This window comes from Archocentrus centrarchus, chromosome 7 (genome assembly GCF_007364275.1).
Source record: "Archocentrus centrarchus isolate MPI-CPG fArcCen1 chromosome 7, fArcCen1, whole genome shotgun sequence".
NCBI classification, from domain to species: Eukaryota; Metazoa; Chordata; class Actinopteri; order Cichliformes; family Cichlidae; genus Archocentrus; species Archocentrus centrarchus.
In genome coordinates this window covers 33,775,015-33,794,020 of record NC_044352.1, presented here as the reverse complement: position 1 = coordinate 33,794,020, position 19,006 = coordinate 33,775,015, and the positions used below count along the sequence as shown (strand labels likewise).

The window sequence follows — 19,006 nt, the reverse complement described above, 5'->3', positions numbered from 1 at the left end:
AGCTTTGTAAGTGTGTGTGGAAAAATGTTGCTCAGATGAAGAGAGTGTATTTATAATTTTACATATTTTATCATTGTTGTTTAAATTTAGTGACTTGACAAAAATGAAACTCTCAACAGAGATTGTGATGTTTACATATAAGGCTCTGCTAAACATTAAACTGTTCATGTAAAGGCCGTTGGTGAAAAAGGGAAGTTGTTGCCCCCCCCCCCCCCCCCCCCCCCCAGAAGGAAACATACCACAAAAAGCTGAACTAGTGATTACAGCAGGGACATCAAAAATATAACAAGGTAGAAAATAGTGGAGCTTGGGTGAGAAAGTTTTACCTACAAAAAATTGTTACAGTATGTAGCATTCATTCAGCTTAAAATAATTTGATTTCATTTGTGGCATCTACCTCTGTTGTTAAGCTTTGTTCACACTAATATAGATTTTTTTAGGTCCTGTATGTAATGCTTTGAACAGTGCAGATTTGTATAAATTCATTCATATGTTTTAGTACGGACATGGTCATCCATTGATGGCAGCGTTTGTCAGTTTGTACATGCCCATTGTTGTTTTATGCTCCCTGTCACATCTCCTATAGCACAGGATATCTTAAGACAGGTTTTCAAACATCTTGCACTTAATACATACAAAAACCAAGAAGTTTCAAGGCCCACCTGTATATACAAAATAGATGCCGTAATCTGATGTAACATCAAGGGAAACATTTGTTTATCCTCTAACTAAGCTCCACTAGTGTACAACTTAACATGAAAAAAAAAGTCTGGATCAGATCCAGCTCTATTTTGAAAAACAGTTTCTGTCAGAAAGGATCTTTGGTACCAGGTGCCACTTTAGCCTCTTTAACTTCCTATGACAGATGACATGCTTGTGGTGAGGATACTGTTAATGAGGGTCTTTGTGTCATGGTTTCATAAATTCCACCATCCGAAAACTAATAGATAGGATTCACTTTGACAGAAGTTTTTTCTTTGTCTGCTGGATGTGCACAAGGCAGATGTTCCTTGGGGGCAGATGCTGCTCACAAGTGGTCAAAAATTTGTAAATGCTAGATTTTCTACACTGGAGCTTTCTAAACTGCAGCTATGTTGGACTCAATTTTAGGACTAGTGAAAAAAAAAAAAAGACAGGATTTTGGCTGAAAAATGCAATTTAATCAGGGGAAGCCTTTACAGCTCAATGCTGACTTCCCAAATAGTTTACTTAAAAAAATGAAAGCTTATTTGATGGATAGATCATATGACTACTTGTGTTAAAACAGCTGTTTATAGTGATGAACCAATAATAATAATAACCTGACCATCCAGCTTCTTTTACTGTAGTTATTGGTTTTGGCTGCTCTGTTTTGGCTTATCATTCTTATTAGCTTAATTTTTAGCCACTGCAGCTGTTTTAAGCAAATGAAGATCTATACCCACACTGTACTTCCTACCATACAGCAAACAGTCATTGAGACACCTAGTCAGTGAACATAACAGAGCATTTAGCAGCTCAAGAGTCAGATATTTCCCTTAGCAATGGGTGGAGAACCACCACTAAAAAGAGAGCTAATTGGCTTGACTCAAAAAAAAAACTGCTAAGGTTGCACTTTGTCCGCCACTGTGTAAATTTTAGTTGTATCAGCTTGTTGTGCTTCCCCCATTTGCTCAGAAACAGTCAGTTTGAACAGTTGAAGAGTTTTTGTAAAATCACCAAGTCAGTGTGATAGCCTCTTTATCTAGGGCTCTTCTCCTCTGATCTCATTGTGATCTTGATCTTCCTTTCCCGATGGTTGTCTGCAAAGAAAAAAAAGAAATCCTTTCAAATTGCTTTTTTTGGTGAGTGACAATTAGTGCCCAGGTAAAGTCACATTTAGCTGTTAAGTATAAAAATTAGAACTCAACAGAAGGAAGTAGTTAATTAATAATTAGGAATATATAGGTTTTTGACTTGGTTGCTGATTGTACTTAAGATCAGATGAATTAACTATTCCCTCATACATCTATATTTTTATTTATGACTGTGCTTAGGGCAGTGGTGGTTAACACTGTTGCCTCACAACAAGAAGATTCTGGGTCCAAATCCACCATCTGTCCAGGGCCTTTCTGTGTGAAGTTTGCATGTTCTCCCCATGTCAGTGTGGATTCTCACCGGGTACTCCAGCTTCCTCTCACAGTCCAAAGACATGCAGTTAGTGTGATTAGGTTAACGGTGATTCTAAATTGCCCATAGGTGTGAATGTGACTGGTTTTCTGTTTCTCTAGATTTTAAATTAACAATAACTTTATCCACAGGTGCAGAAGCTAAAATAAATAGAGTAGTTCTTATATGGTGCTTTTCTACTCACCTCAAGTACAACATGTCTCATTCCCCAATTCACACCCATTCATACAAGCACTTTATTCTATGCCTTAGTGCTTTCTATCTAACATCACACACATTTGTACTTTGATGGATGCATCGGAGAGTAACTTGGGGGTCAGTATCTTGCCTAAGGATACTTGGACATGCAGAGTGGAGCAGCTAGGGATCAAACCACCAACCTAAGTAGCCTAACTTTAGTAGGTGACCATAATAACAAGCCCATAATAAATGTGAACCACATGAGATAAATAAATAGATGAATGACACACCTAAGAGGGGAAAAACCAAAACTGAAGACAGGAAGGGAGGACTGAAAATAAACATTTGATTACTGTCTGTGTTGAAGTCTCTGTCAGTTTCTGTCTCCACAGATGCCCTCTTCCTCTTGCAGCCCTGACTGCTTTCTTGTCCTGACCCACTCTCCTCCTCATCCTGCTCATCCAAGCTGCTTTCTGGCTCATCTGTTACCGATGATATCTGTGACAAAGAAGCACACTTGTTTCACATAAGATATATATTATATATATATATATATATATATATATATATATATATATATATATATATATATATATATATATATATATATATATATATAAACTAGAAGCAGCCAATGTTTTCATCTCAAAATGATGATACAGAATGAGTTAATATGCCAACAAAACCTCCACTTTATTTGCTTTGTTGGCTTGAATTACCTTGCTATTTGATGATAAGGAATCTGGCTTTTGGAGTGCTGGGTTCAGAGTCTCCAACACGACTACTGCTACGAAATCATGACAGAAACAAACACTATTCACTTGTGCTCTGTAAATTTTCAGTTGACAAAGCTCACAGGTCAGGTTTCCAAGCAGTTTTTGACTGAATTTCAGGAAAATCACAGACACGTCACACTTTACCTGGTCGTAATGATAAAGTGAGGATAGGCACCTTCTTCCCCTTGTTGTCATCTGTCATTCCATTCACCTCCTCTTGGTGATCCTGCTCTTTGACTACCTGCTATGAGAACACCATCACACCATGAATTCTATTTGTCCCCTCTTTACCTGAGCTTCTTCTAATTTTGTTGTTAAAAGATGGAGACCTTAAATTACCTTGTGGTTAGGATCCTTGGCAGGCTCTTGTTCTTCTGTCTGTTTAACTGGCGTCGTACAAGAAGATGAAGGAATGACAACCGGTGAAGATGATGATTCTGCGATGTTTGCAGAAGGATTTGTGTTCACTTCTAGTTGTCCACCTTGTAAGGCTGAGGATGAATCACTTTTTGACACATGACTGGATATGGACTTCCCCCGATCAGATAAGTCCAGAGGGCCATCCACTGGCTCTCTAAGCCCTTCTCCAGAGGCCCTCTCAACCTTGGGCGGTAGGTTTTCCTTTTTCTCCGTGGGCTTAGTTTGACTGTCCACGAATTCTGTCAGATTTGTCAACCGGAAAACCACAGTTGGCTCTCTGGTAAGGGGCTGAACGATGCTCTGCTTAGGAACGGGAGGGCCAAAACCCTGTCTCCTAGGGCTGGCCTGTTGGCTAGTTGGGTTCAAATAATGAAAACGTTGCAAATGTAGGCTGGGAGATGTTTGTACCACTGGGCTGGTGCCTGCACTAACCCATTCAGAAGATTCAGATAGGGGCCAGGGACGAGAAGCAGGACTGCTGTTGATTGTCTGAGGATGTCGTGGGACAGGAGCATGGATCATGTGTCTGCTGGGTCGCATCTCTCCAGTAGTTAAGAGAGAGTTTTTGAACAGAGCTTGAATAGGGATGGAGGAATGCTGGTCGAGTCCTTCAACACTTTGAATTCTAAGATATGAGAAACAAAGTCAAGGGGAACATGTCAGTAGGAAAATCTGTTGTTGTTTACTTAGTAACGTAATATGGTACTTTGACTTATTTTCCAATAATTAGATGTTTGCTCAGGCTATCACTAGGCCAAAAAAGCTGAAGAGGAAAATGGAGCAAAGCCTGGCCTACTTCAAAAGAGTGCAGATTGAGTGCAATTGTCAAGTACAAGTACCACTGAAGTTTTATTACTATTACTATTAAGTGCTGTAGTTTGACAATACAATCAAATTGGCATAAACAGATTGTATGACATGATGGATATCACAGAATCTATTTTCCATAAATAAAAGTTAAAATTCTGGCTTATCCTTTTGTGTTCTTTTGGAAACAAAAGGATGGGGGAAAAAAAGCTAAAGTCAAGAGAAACTTAGCTTCAAGTATACCATACATTGAATGGCATAATGACTCAAAACAATGGGGAAAATGTTGGACTGGCTGAGTCCAAAAACATACAGGTGCTGGTCATAAAATTAGAATATCTTGAAAAAGTTCTTTTATTTCGGTAATTCCATTCAAAAAGTGAAACTTGTGTATTATATTCATTCATTACACACAGACTGATATATTTTAAATGTTGTTTCTTTTAATTTTGATGATTATATATGACAACTAATGAAAACCCCAAATTCAGTATCTCAGAAAATTAGAATATTGTGAAAAGGTTCAATACTAAAGACATCTGGTGCCACACTCCAATCAGCTAACTATTATATCCTTTTACTCCGAATGCATCGGCCGTGGCACAACATACTTCAAAAGTGCCACCGTTCACAGACTTCTGGCAACAAATACCATAATACCCCTATATGGCTGTGACTTGCAATTTCTGGGCTTTCTGGAACCATTTGCATTTTTTCAATAGAGTTACGGCAATAAGCCAGCTGATCAAAGGAACGTTGATCAGCCGACTCCTTGCTGATACGCCACGTCTCAATCAGCTGTTCGCTGGTATTGAGGGCAAGTAACGGGTGCTTCACCCCGCGTTAAAGGGTTAACTACAAACACCTGCAAAGGCCTTTAAATAGTCTCTCACTCTAGTTCTGTAGGCTACACAATCATGGGGAAGACTGCTGACCTGACAGTTGTCCAAAAGATGACCACTGACACCTTGCACAAACAGGGCAAGACACAAAAGATCATTGCTAAAGAGGCTGGAGCTCTGTGTCCAAGCACATTAATAGAGAGGCGAAGGGAAGGAAAAGATGTGGTAGAAAAAAACAGTACAAGCAATAGGGATAACTGCACCCTGGAGAGGATTGTGAAACAAAACCCATTCAAAAATGTGGTGGAGATTCACAAAGAGTGGACTGCAGCTGGAGTCAGTGCTTCAAGGACCACCACACACAGACGAATGCAAGACATGGGTTTCAGCTGTCACATTCCTTGAGCCAAGCCACTCTCAAACAAGAGACAGCATCAGAAGCGTCTCATTTGGGCTAAAGACAAAAATGACTGGACTGCTGCTGAGTGGTCCAAAGTTGTCCTCTGATGAAAGTAAATTTTGTATTTCCTTTGGAAATCAAGGTCCCAGAGTCTGGATGAAGAGAGGAGAGGCACAGAATCCACGTTGCGTGACTTCCAGTGTAAAGTTTCCACAGTCAGTGATGGTTTGGGGTGCCATGTCATCTACTGGTGTTGGTCCACTGTGTTTTCTGAGGTCCAAGGTCAACGCAGCCATCTACCAGGAAGTTTTAGAGCACTTCATGCTTCCTGCTGCTGACCAACTTTATGGAGATGCAGATTTCATTTTCCAACAGGACTTGACACCTGCACACAGTGCCAAAGCTACCAGTACCTGCTTTAAGGACCATGGTATCCCTGTTCTTCATTGGCCAGCAAACTCGCCTGACCTTAACCCCAAAGAAAATCTATGGGGTAGTGTGAAGAGGAAGATGTGATACACCAGACCCAGCAATTCAAAAGAGCTGAAGGCCACTATCAGAGCAACCTGGGCTCTCATAACACCTGAGCAGTGCCACAGACTGATCGACTCCATGCCACGCCGCATTGCTGCAGTAATCCAGACAAAAGGAGCCCTAACTAGGTATTGAGTACTGTACATGCTCATACTTTCTATATTCATACTTTTCAGTTGGCCAACATTACTAAAAATCTTTTTTTTTTTGTATTGGTCTTAAGTAATATTCTAATTTTCTGAGATACTGAATTTGGGGTTTTCATTAGTTGTCAGTTATAATCATCAAAATTAAAAGAAACAAACATTTGAAATATATCAGTCTGTGTGTAATGAATGAATATAATATACAGGTTTCACTTTTTGAATAGAATTACTGAAATAAATCAAGTTTTTCATGATATTCTAATTTTATGACCAGCACCTGTATTTTTTGGAGCACACAATCAGTAATTTGTTTCATCTGCTGTTACTCACAGTACATGCTCTCGTACATTGGGAGATTAGTCCATTTTGTGATTTGCTATGTCTTACCTCTTCTCTCCAGTTACAATATGTTCTTTTTTCCATGTTGGCAATGTAAGAGCTGATACTGGAAGAGTCTCCTGTTTGTGTGGAGAAGGCCATAAAGCAAAAGAACTGATCATATTTCATATTACATTAAGTAATGTTTTGACAGTTTGGAGAATTAAAAAGTTTGGTTTATCTCATTTGTAAAGGCTAAATCTAAAGCTAGTTTGTTTAGTATAAAGAAGTATAAAGAAGAAAAATAAAAGAAATACTAAGCTAGCTCCATTGTCTTTATACCCATCAAAGATTAAAAAAACATAGAATGGTTTGAATTTAGTTTATCTGAAGAGCTAGGATTTCACTGTTTTCAGTTTTAGTGTACCATGTGCAGTACCTAAAGCAAAATACTGGCCCAAATTTTAACCCAAAATTGATGAAGAGAACAGCAAAATTCTACCAACCTTAAAAATTTGGGTATATTTGATGACAGCTTTGAAATTACTATCTAAAAGTATTAGGTGTGCAAAAGAATGTCCTATTGGGTTAAATGTAACATCACCATCATCAACGTATGCTTCTAGTTTTTGGGTTTTTTTTTTTCAATGCGATATAAGCCAGAGTAAAGCATCATATGGTTAGGTCAGTAAGGTTTTGGACATTTGTCTCTGTCTCCTTCTTCCAGTTGGTCCCTTTAGGGGTCACCACAGCAGATCATCTGCTTCCATCTTATCCTGTCCATAGCATCCTCCTTTGCCACACAAACTCTCTGTCCTCCTTCACTACATCTATGAAACTTCCTCTTTTCCTCCTGCCTGGCAGCTCCATATTTAACACAAGGTTAAATCAAACCATCATCATGTGATTGAAGAATGGACTTTCAGCTTTAATGGAAACTGCTTGTCAGTCAATTGACATATTAATTTTGATATTTGAAAATGAGGGACTATGTATAATTCCAGTTAACAGTGCTTTTGTTAGAAATAAAGTTGAAAGTCTGCACTTCATTCACATCTGTTTTTTTTGATGGAAAAAATGTGTCACTGTCATTAAAAATATTTATGAACTTATCTGTATTTGTTTTTGGATTAGTGAGCTATCTGTGTAACTCACTAAGTGTGACCTTATTTTATCTTAATAACCCTGTTACTATCAAAATTCATTGGCAGAAAAAAAGTCATTTGGAACATGTAAGTAACACAAAGCTAAGGTTAGCTAAGCTTGAAAAAACTCCACACAGAGGTGTGAGTTGTAAAACAGTTTAAGTTCCCCCATACTGTACAATGATAAAGCCATAAAACCTTTTTTTATATGTGGCCACACCCATCAATTTAAATATTCACTGAAAAAAATATGAAGGGATGAATAGAGACGTGTTATCTTTCCCCTCACTCAGTCCTAGCAGATGGCTCCCCGAGCCTGTGTCTACTGAAGATCTCTTCCTGTTAAAAAGGAGTTCTTCCTCCCCATCATTTCCAAGTGCTTTTAATATTGTAGGGTTATTTATTTACAATATAAAATGCCTTGAGTTGAATGTTGTTGTGAACTACTGCTATATAAATAATAATAATAATAAAATTAGCAATGAAAAAAGGTTTCATTAAAATGGATGTTGCATCATCTTTACAATCTTACAGTCTTTACAATCCATGCATGATTGATATACAGTACCTATTTATATTTGGTAGTTCTACATATTCTATTCACCTATCATATATGAATAGGATTCTATTAAAGTCTTACACCTAACCTTCTGTCACTGCTTATTGTTGTATATTGTACAGTGTAATTGTATAAAAACTGGGTTCCAGACATAAACGTTTGTGTTTATTTGTAACAAATGTATTTTTGCTTCTGTTGAGAGCAAATATTTATTAAATTGTGTAAAAGAAACCAAAATGTGTCTCCCCTTATCTCATGTAATCCAATTTAAATGGCATCACTGTCCCTCAAGATGCTAGAAAACAAGCATACCCCTTTTTGGTGATAATTTTTTCCCTCTTTTCCTCTTTAATTACAGGATTAGTTCAATATTCTTTTAGATCTTGGATCTGATTCTTTTATATCTACTTTGGATGTATTGCTCCAAGTTGTCATCTAAGGCTCTACACTAAACCCAAACAGTTAATGGAATACTGACATCGACAATAATTCAAAATAATGGACTTTATCTTTGCAGCAGAGAAAATGTTTAAAAAAAAATACTAATAAATGTAAATATAATGGGACTGATTAAAAACAAAACTTACAAAATTGTTTCGGTTGGCTCCTCTTAACTGCCTGCTTTCAGTTTCTGTTTGGTCAAAGCCAGAAAATGCATGAATGTATTATGTAAGATGAGAGAATGATAGTCAACAAATCAGCACTGCTTCCTAACCTTCAGTTCGGTTGACCTCAGGTTTTACTGAAATGCTGCCATCTGCTGGCTTGTGGCTTGCCCTGCTGGTTGTTGAAGAGATGAGGGACAGAATTCCAGATGAGGGTGAAAGGGCAGGGGAAGAGTTTGGCTTGACCTCTGTGGTAATGCTGCTGTTGGAAGACTGGTCACCGTGACCTTTGCTACACAAATACACAAACACACAAACAGAATGACAACTGTTTTAGTATTGGTCATACATCAAAATGTCTTCATACACAATTATGTATAAAACATATATGTAACTGCCACATTTGATTTTATATTTAATCTTTGTTAGTGTTTCCTTTGGGTTTATTATGTGTAATGCTGCCTGTCACCACCGGAGGGCATTGTAGTAGTGTTGTAGTACTTGAGATTGGTCTTGGTCTCGAGACCGCTTTTTGATGGTCTCGGTCTTGTCATTGACTCGACCACATTTGCTCTCGGTCTTGTCAGGGACTCGGACCTTGCGGACTCGGGATTTTATTTCAAGACCAGTCAAGACCACAGCTGTGGAAATATCACTAAGTTGCCAGAATACTGTCCAATTTATTTGTTAACATCTTTGCTTTTATTGGATGCAAAACGTACTGATTCAAATCCAACAAAGATTGCGCTCCTCTGCCTCTCAAAGGAGCGCACCTCGCAGACTCCGCCCCGGCTAGGTCACCGCTATTATCGCTGCTTACGCCTGTATCATTTCATGGCAGTTTGCAATCTACCACAGAGCACGGACAGTTTCATTCACAATGTGCACGTTTGATCTCACTATGGTCATGCGTGTGCTGCATAAATCGAAACAACAACCGGCATGAACACGAAGAAAAGAGGGAAAATGAAGATCAAAGGAAAATTTCAGGCTTCCGATTCAACAAAAAAATCCCAGCATGAATGGTAAATACCAACATTCATGTATTTTGATACACAAACTAAGAATTTAATGCAAGTTTTAGGGCTGCAACGATTCTTGGAGTAACGCAATTCAATTATTAAAAATCCTCGACACAAATTTGTTGCTTTGATGTTTGGTTTCAAGTCTGCAGCAGGTGTCTCCGTGTAAGCATTTCCTCCACATTACCTCTCCATCGCTTTAACAGATTTCCGTCATTTGGGGGAAAAAAAAAAACGACCCTTTAAAACGAGTGGATCGCTGAGGTGTTTTTCCACGCCCCCACTTCTGTGCTGTGAGTGCGCATGTTTGAATGTGCGTGCGTGTTGTGCAGAGGATGTCAGCTGTTATTTTTTCTTTACGTCAGCTGTAGCCACCAGAACAGACCTATAACCATAGTGTACTAAGGAAAGGGGGGCTGCCATTAGCAGCCCCCCCCTTCAGTACAGAGGGGATCCGTCAAAATGTTTTTTATCAACCACCTGATCAGCAACATGAAGAACAGAGAACTTTGTAGCTGCTCCATCCACCCTGTTTGTTTCACACAGAGAAACATCTGCAGTACGGAAGTTAAAATATGCTGATGAACTGTTAAAATGAAAAATTATTTCTTATCCAATTACTTGATTAATTAACGGAGTAATCAACTGAATACATGATTACTAAAATAATTGATAGTTGCAGCCCTACTTGTATTCAGAAAGCCATAGTCAAACATTAGTTTTCAGCACCAGTAGAGCTATGAGACGCCTTCAAGAATAAAATAACTACAGTTCCCACTAAGATGATGCGATTTCCTATTGTTGCATTAAAAACGTGATAGTTTATGCTCACAACATGGTGGCTGATATTCAAATGTAGAAAATGCTTATAGCAGCTGATCGTTAAAAAATCTGGATTATGTTTTTGTTGTGTATGTTTTTTTATGTGATTTCTGCAAAAACAGTGGAAGGAAACGGCACTCTGGGACACATGAAATGCTTGATATATAAATAACTTTTCTGGATTATATGCAAAAATGATCATTCTATCGATCTAAGAAGGCCTGATTTAAAGTTCTGCATTGATCCTTTGTGTATAACTGAAAATCCTCTCGGAACCAAACCTGACATGCACCTCGAGAAATTAACTACATGTCTGAAAAAACTGATTACTGCTTTCCATTTACATCTTAGGCCCCATTACTCAATTAACAAGTGGGAGTGGCATTTAGCGGTTAGCATTAGCTTACTAATTAGCATTAGCGTTAGCGCTGGGGTGAGAAATATTTCTTGCTAGAACCCTGAAGTTACCATGGCCACCACCAATGGTAACAGCAGAGAAGTAAGTTGTTTCTCCGCCATTAGTACATTGAGCTAGTGGTGGGCAGATCGATCCTAATATCGATAATATGGATGCCAACGTTGGTATTGGTATTGATCAATATCAGGGATCAATATCGATACGTTGGCTTCAGTTTCTCTCCTGTATGCAGTGCTGCGGTTTCATCAAAGATGCAGGCTGACTGTCTAAGTGTCACTCCTGTCACAGCACAGAGCAGGCACACTTTGCTCCTCCCCTCCCCACAGTGTTTTGTTATACTGGCATGTGACACATAACACATTTTATTTGGGAAAAAAAGGAATTTGCTATGAAACATTTGAATCAAATTTAAATTTAAATTTGTAGAAAATTAGTGAATGAAGGGAAATTTTTTATTAAATTTTTTTATTATACTTTCTGAACAATCTACCTGGAAAAAAAGTTTGCATTTGTTCTTGAGTGATGATTTGGTACACTTCATTTATGAAAAAAAAAAAAAATCCAGACATCAGTGTATGGGGAAAATTGTTTTTTTTTTAATGTTCTATTGTTTCAGAACAATAACTTTTATTTTGATAAAGTATTTTCTACTTACATATAAACTTTGCCCAATTCTATCCTGGGTTTTAACTAATTAATGATCCAAAGGAAAAAAATCTCAAACCAGTTAAACTTCATGAAAATTCTTCACAATTATTAAAAAGTATTGGTATCAGTATTGGTGATAATGGCCCTGTGTTTACTTGGCATAGGATTGATACCAAATCTTGAAGTATCGCACACAACTACGTTGAGCAGCATACATGAGGAGTAATTGACCGTGCTAAGACCCTCCTCCTGGCTCTGATTGTTTTTTGTATAAGATTAAAGGCTTTAGTTCTTACTGCCGATGAGTGTTTGCCATTTTTTCAGTTTTACACATTTAGCTATGTGGTTTTGAAAAAGCACACATTTTTACAAAGATTGTTGGTTTAAAAACAACACAACTTTTTGCATTGTTTATGAAAGGCAGAGAAAAGTTAAGACTATTGTGATGAACTATGAATAATTGTTTTACATTCTGTGATAAATGATGGAAGTCACCCAGGAGTATTAAATAAAGATGGTTATATATATTTGAGCTGTGAGTGTTTAATATCAGGATGATTTTATGGGAATGTGGATCTTTCAGATCAATTTGAGAAGTGATTTTGATCATGTTTCACATTTTATTGGGTCATGTAGCGTCAGGCACTGGTCTTGGTCTTGTCTCAGTCTCGCCCTCCCTCGGTCTTGGTCTCGACTGGTCTTGGACCCTAAAAGTCTCGGTCTCGATACACTCTGGTCTTGGTCTTGTCTCGGTCTCGGGTTAGGTGGTCTTGACTACAACACTACATTGTAGGGAGTTGGGTGTAAAAAAGGTTAGAAGAAGACAGGTAGCAGTAATGCTACAAGATTATCATTAGCTGGGCAGAGAAGAGAATGGAGGCCAAATGGAAGAAATTAACCCTAATTCCTTTTTGTAAGCACACAGCCAATGAGTTTTTAAGTGCCGAATTTAATAAATTCGTCGGAGGAAACCACTTGTGTCTGGATGTGCTTCAGGGGAATTGCAGTGAAAACTCGGACTGTTCGTGAGCGCGAGTGGGCAGCACAGGACGAGGCAGCAGACATGTCTGGGCATATACAGCGCAGACACAAGGAGGTGGAGCTGTAGATGACGGACATTAAAGCCGTGAGGACGCATGCAGAGATGTAAAGAGAGCGGTTTGAAGAGCAACGTTCAAGATAAGGCCATGAGAAGCTTAGAATCTCATAAGTAAAAAGGAGTCTAAGTAAAAAGGGCGAATTTGAAAGTTGATTAAGCAAACTGTGATACAGAGTAATATTTTTGTGGCGAAATTTGGATTATCTGTTCTTATTAATGATAGTTTACCCCATAAGTTTAAGTTAAGACATTCATAGTAAAAGGCAAACATATATTTTATTCATATTGGTACATTTTGTTTAAAAATTCAAAGTTTTACTTGTTGAAAGTTCTAAGCATTATATTTTGTGCACATTTGTGAGTGTTTAAGTCACATTGATATCAGGTTCAGTGTTAGGACCAAAGCTTTTTATATTGTATATTAATGACATTTGTGAGGTGTCTAAAATGTTACATTTATTTTGTTCTGGGAATGAATTAAAAAACATCATGGACCATATGGTTTGTGAGATGTCTAAACATAATGAGTGGTTTAATTACAATAAATTATTGATAAACTGGGAAAAAACAACATTTATGATTTTTAGTACCAAAACAATAGTTGATTTTAATCCAATGACTATAGATGACAATCTAGTGGAACGAGTAAATGAAGTTAAATTTTTAGGAGTTGTTTTGGATCATAAACACATATAAAACTAACATCAAGCCGCTGTTTGTTATAAGAGTCTTACACAATGTGAATGCTAGCGAACATACTAATAAATTGTTTATTCAATCAATTAATTTACAAAAGTTTTTGTTTTAAATTCAAGTGATAGAAACAATAGAAGGAGGCATGATTTTATAAGTAAATCTGTGCGCACTACTTTAAAACAAATGTGCATTTCTGTTTATGGAGTAAAATTATGGAACAGTTTGGATGATGAACTAAAAAAATGTTCTACAATAAATCAATTCAAAAGACTTTATAAGGAAAAAATTAAATCTATTAAATCTTATGCAATTCTAAGTGAGTAATGAAGAGAATGACAATTGTTTGCAACTTATATTATTGATTTAAAGTATACAGCCATGTAAAAAAACATTTTTTGGAATTATTGAGAAAGGGGCAGGTCTTCACAAGAATTTTTCTTCTTCCTGCTCCCTTTTCACTCATGTATAGCAATTGTTGTAATAGAATGTTTGATGTAATGGTTTAACTGAGTGAATAAACTGAAATTGAACTGAACTTGAACTGAACTTGAACTGAACTGAACGTTATTACGGTTATAAGTCATGTTGATATCACAAGTTATACATATTTTGGTGAACGTTAGAAGTTGTAAAGAGACATTTAGTCTACTGCTTTATTTACTAATTCATCTACTTTATTGACTTAAAATGACTGAGCCTCTTGAGACCCCAGGTCAGCCTGAGACAGACTCTCAGAGCAATGCTGAGGAAGAACAAGAAGTTTCTCACCCTAAATTCTCACAAGAACCTGAGTCCCAGCTAAGAAGAAGCACAAGAGTCAAAACTCCTACAGAGAAGGGAAAAGTAATGCAGGATGAAAAAATTAAAGGGCTTCAACAGAGATTTAACTACATTTTTGAAAAATGGAGAACACGGGCCAAATCATCAAAGCAGCCACTTTCCCAGTCAGAACCCTTAACTGAGGACCTTTTACAGGATATTGTTGGTGATGTTACAGGTCTTTCTGCAGATGTTCAACGTGTATAATGAACTACGTCAACTCACACCGCCCGATCAAGAAACACGCCGCAAGGTAGATGTTTGTGTGCAGATTTCTAAATTCATTGTATCCAAAGCAACAAGTTACATAGATGGAAATGCTGCAGAAGGGGCACAAGATTGGCCAGAGGTAGGCTCTCTCTTTAAGTCAACTGTCTGTAAGTCATACTTCTAGACATTCTAGTAAGTCCTCTGTAAAGCACCAAGAAGCCACGGCAGAAGCAGCTGCAAACCAAGCAGTTCTAAAGGTATTAGAAGAACAAGAAATTGAACAGATAGAAATTGAAAAACTAGAAGCTGAAGTTAGAAGAAAAGCAGCAGAACAAGAGGCCTTAACCAAAAGACTGTTTAGAAAGAGAAGCAGAGGAACTTAAGCTTAGAATACAGAGAAGCAAAATTTAAAGCTAAACAAGAGGAAGAATATGCAGCTCTGCAAAGTTCACTTAAGGAAAGGAAAAGAAGATTGCAGCATTTAGAAAGGGTGAAATATCTACGTGCAGCTCAAGCAAGAATGCAAGTTTATGACCAAGTGAGTGTAAAAGAGGGCATAACAAAGTCAGCAACAGAAAATAAACCCATTGAACATTCAAGTGTTCCCCCAGTGCTTGAGCACACAGTCCCACAAGCTGCAACCACCTCTTTGAATGAGAGTATGACGGATCTTGTCAAGGCACTAGCAAGTGCATTAAATGCTAGTAGGATACCTGTTCCTGAACCATCAACCTTTAGTGGAGATCCATTAAGATACAGTGATTGGAAGCTCTCTTTCCAAACACTCATTGATCAAAAGAACATTCCAGAAGATGAGAAAATCTTCTATCTTCGCCGATATGTGAGTGGACAAGCAAGAAGTGCACTGGATGGATACTTTCTTCTTGGGACTGAATCTGCCTATGCTGCTGCATTGAAGTTGCTGGATGAAAGATATGGGAACCCATTCTCAATTGCAAAAGCCTACAGAGATAAGCTTCAAGCTTGGCCCAAAATCACATCAAAAGACAGCAAGGAGCTCAGAAATTTTGCAGATTTCCTCTGTAGTTGTGAAGCAGCCGTGGCCCATATCAAGTCATTAGAGATATTAAATGACTGCAACGAGAACAGAAAGATCCTTTCCAAGTTACCAGATCGGCTCATAGCTAGCTGGAATTGTAAGGTTATTGAAATAGAAGAAGAGACAAACAGCTTTCCTACATTCAGCCAGTTTGTTTCATTTCTGACCAGAGAAGCGAAGATTGCTTGTAACCCTGTTACATCACTCCAATCACTGAAGCAAGCTGAATCTAAGAATCCAGAAAGGCTGAAACCTACAACAAGAAAAAACATACAAGCTAAAACACTGAGTACAACTTCTCATGAGAAGACAGCTTTCATATGTATGTTCTGTAAAAAGCCAAAACATACTCTTCAGAAGTGTAGAAGTTTTCTGGAAAAGCCTGTAAAAGACAGAGTTAAGTTTGTTCAGACAGAAAAGCTATGCTTTGGTTGTCTTAAGCCAGGTCATTACTCAAAGGGCTGTAACAGCAGGATTGTCTGTGAAAGGTACAAAAGGGGACATCCAACCTGCCTGCATGAAGAACGCAGCAAAGAAGAACAAAACCCATCACAGGACAAGACAAATGTAAATAATGAAAGACCAAACCACGACAACCATGCTCAAACTCAAGATGCAACAACCACAGCTACAACAAACAGAGTGATACATCAAGAAGGTAACAAGCTAACATCAGCCATAATTCCTGTTTGGCTGTCCTCTTCAAAGGAACCTACTTGAGAAGTCCTTATCTACGCCTTGTTGGACTCTCAAAGTGATACAACCTTTGTTCTTGATGAAGCTGTAGAATCTCTAGACATCACTACAGAACCAGTTAAGCTAGAGTTGTCCACCATGACATCAAAGACCACAGTCGTTGAGTCCAAAAAATTGAAAGATCTCCATGTTTTCGTGGCTTTTATTCAAACAAAAGGATCAAGTTACCACCAACTTTTACACGAGAGTTTATTCCAGCTAACAAAGATCATATTCCAACAAAGGATGCAGTGAAGTCGTGGCCACATCTCGAACATCTCCAATCAGAAATTGCTCCCTTACAAGAATGTGAAGTGGGCATCTTAATCGGGTACAACTGCTCACAGGCACTGCTCCCAAGAGAGATTGTATCAGGTAAGGAGGACGAACCTCCTTACCACGGATACCACGGCGCACGGATCTTGGCTGGAGCATAGTTGGACGAAGCAATCCATGTCTGAATTATGGAGATGCTATCGGTGTCAGTCATTGCATCATTGTGAGAAAAGTTATCCCAGATATCAATCCTTCTGTTGATCTTCAGAGCGAAGTTCACTACATAAACAGAACTAAGGTAAAGGATGTCACTCCGTCAGAGATCATTAAAACACTAGAGTCAGATTTCTCAGAAAAGGTCACTGATGACAGTCATGTGTCACAAGAGGATCTTAAGTTTCTCTCAAAACTCAGAGAAGGCATTAAGCACAATGAGAGCAGTCACTATGAAATGCCACTACCATTTCGTGATCAACGACCTAAGCTGCCTGACAACAAAATATGTGCGGTGCACCGCTTAAAATGTCTGGAGAAAAGATTAAGAAAGGACAAACTATACTGCAGTGACTACATTAAGTTAATGGATGACATAATCTCTCGAGGTGATGCTGAGAAGATTTCTGAAGAAGAGTTAGGCAACAGTCCTGCGTGGTATATACCACACCATGGGGTCTACCACCCACACAAGCCAGAAAAAATCAGAGTGGTATTTGACTGTTCTGCTAAGTACGAAGACACATCCCTCAATGATCATCTGTTAATAGGTCCTGACTTAACAAACACACTGGTGGGCGTTCTCTGTCGCTTCCGAAAAGGCTTGGTTGCATTCATGTGCGATATTGAACGAATGTTTCACCAAGTCAACGTGAAAAGAGAAGATCAGGACTACCTCTGCTTTTTATGGTGGGAGGGAGGAAACTTAGATGCAACACCATCAGTTTACTGGATGAGGGTCCACTTGTTTGGAGCAGCTTCTTCTCCCGGTTGTGCCAACTTTGGCTTGAAACATCTAGCAGCACAAGGCCAGGGTAAGTTCAAGGCGAATGTCATTCACTTCATTCAAAGAAATTTCTACATTGACGATGGCTTAGCAAGCGTTTCAACAGAGAGTGAAGCTATTCAGCTTGTGAGAGACTCACGAGAGCTATGTGCTACAGGAAAGTTGAGACTTCACAAGTTTGTGTCCAACAGTAAAAGAGTGATGACATCCGTATCGAAAGAAGAGCGTGCGACAACTAAAATCCAAGACATGTCTTTAAGTTTACCACACATTGAAAGAGCTCTTGGTGTTGAATGGTACATTACATCTGATACGTTTAAGTTCAGAATCCAAGTCGAAGCTAACCCGCAAACCAGAAGAGGCGTGCTTTCCACCGTTGCCTCAATCTATGATCCCCTAGGTCTCATTGCACCATTTGTTCTCCTAGGCAAGCAGATTCTCCAGGAAATGTGCAGAGACAAGGTGGACTGGGACGAAGATCTTCCAGAGCATCTGAAACCTAGATGGGAGTTATGGATCCCGGGATTAGCTGATGTACAGATTAAGAGATGTTTTGTTCCCCCAGATTTTGGACAAGTCAAAAACTACGAGCTTCACCATTTCTCAGATGCTAGCGTGTCAGGATATGGTGAATGTACCTACCTGCGAGCCATTAACCAACAAGACCAAGTTCATTGTTGTCTTTTAATGGGCAAGTCAAGAGTCACACCCAACCACATCCTGACTATACCAAGACTTGAGCTTTCAGCAGCAATCGTCGCAGTTAGGGTCAGTGACTTCCAAGACCTACGAGAGTTCTTCTGGACAGATTCCACAGTTGTCCTCGGCTACATAAATAATGATGCCAGAAGATTTCAGGTGTTTGTAGCAAATCTCGTACAAAGAATCAAGTCCAGTACAACACCAGAACAATGGGCTCACATCATTTCAGAAGATAATCCAGCCAATCACGTTTCTCATGGGTTAACTGTAGAACAGCTGAAGTCATCTAACTGGTTTACAGGACCGAAGTTTCTCTGGCAAGAGAGTACCTGAAAGAGACATCAAGGTGGGAGAAATCAAGGAAGATTATCCCGAATTACACAAAGCATTTGTATGTAACATAAAAGCAAAGGAAGAGAGAACCATGCTAGATCGCTTTGAGAAGTTCCCAGATTGGTTCAGATTGATCAGAGCTGTTGCAATGCTGAGAAAAAAGATCAAAGACTATAAATGCATGACACAAAACAATAAGGAAGGAACAAGTTTGGAAGAAAGAAGAGAAGCTGAACAAGTAGTTGTCAAGCTTGTTCAAGCAAAGGCATTCTCAAAAGAGATTAAG

At 38.6% G+C, this 19,006-nt stretch overlaps 1 protein-coding gene across 8 annotated transcripts in view; it reads right to left on the bottom strand.

The window, feature by feature from the left end:
* Nucleotides 1–241: 241 nt before the first annotated feature.
* rbbp8l (retinoblastoma binding protein 8-like) overlaps nucleotides 242–19,006 on the bottom strand; it is a 92,415-nt gene continuing 73,650 nt past the window's right edge. For 4 of the 8 annotated variants that reach the window (XM_030732699.1, XM_030732707.1, XM_030732703.1 and 1 more), the window contains 7 exons: nucleotides 8,991–9,172; nucleotides 8,863–8,906; nucleotides 6,641–6,711; nucleotides 3,444–4,149; nucleotides 3,249–3,348; nucleotides 3,048–3,115; nucleotides 2,482–2,826 (listed from right to left, as the gene is read on the bottom strand). In XM_030732699.1, coding sequence (XP_030588559.1) covers nucleotides 2,509–2,826; nucleotides 3,048–3,115; nucleotides 3,249–3,348; nucleotides 3,444–4,149; nucleotides 6,641–6,711; nucleotides 8,863–8,906; nucleotides 8,991–9,172 — 1,489 coding nt within the window. In that variant the 3' untranslated portion in view covers nucleotides 2,482–2,508. Of the gene's footprint in view, nucleotides 1,782–2,481; nucleotides 2,827–3,047; nucleotides 3,116–3,248; nucleotides 3,349–3,443; nucleotides 4,150–6,640; nucleotides 6,712–8,862; nucleotides 8,907–8,990; nucleotides 9,173–19,006 lie in introns of those variants that run through there. The other 4 variants (XM_030732706.1, XM_030732704.1, XM_030732701.1 and 1 more) reach the window with 4 other exon arrangements.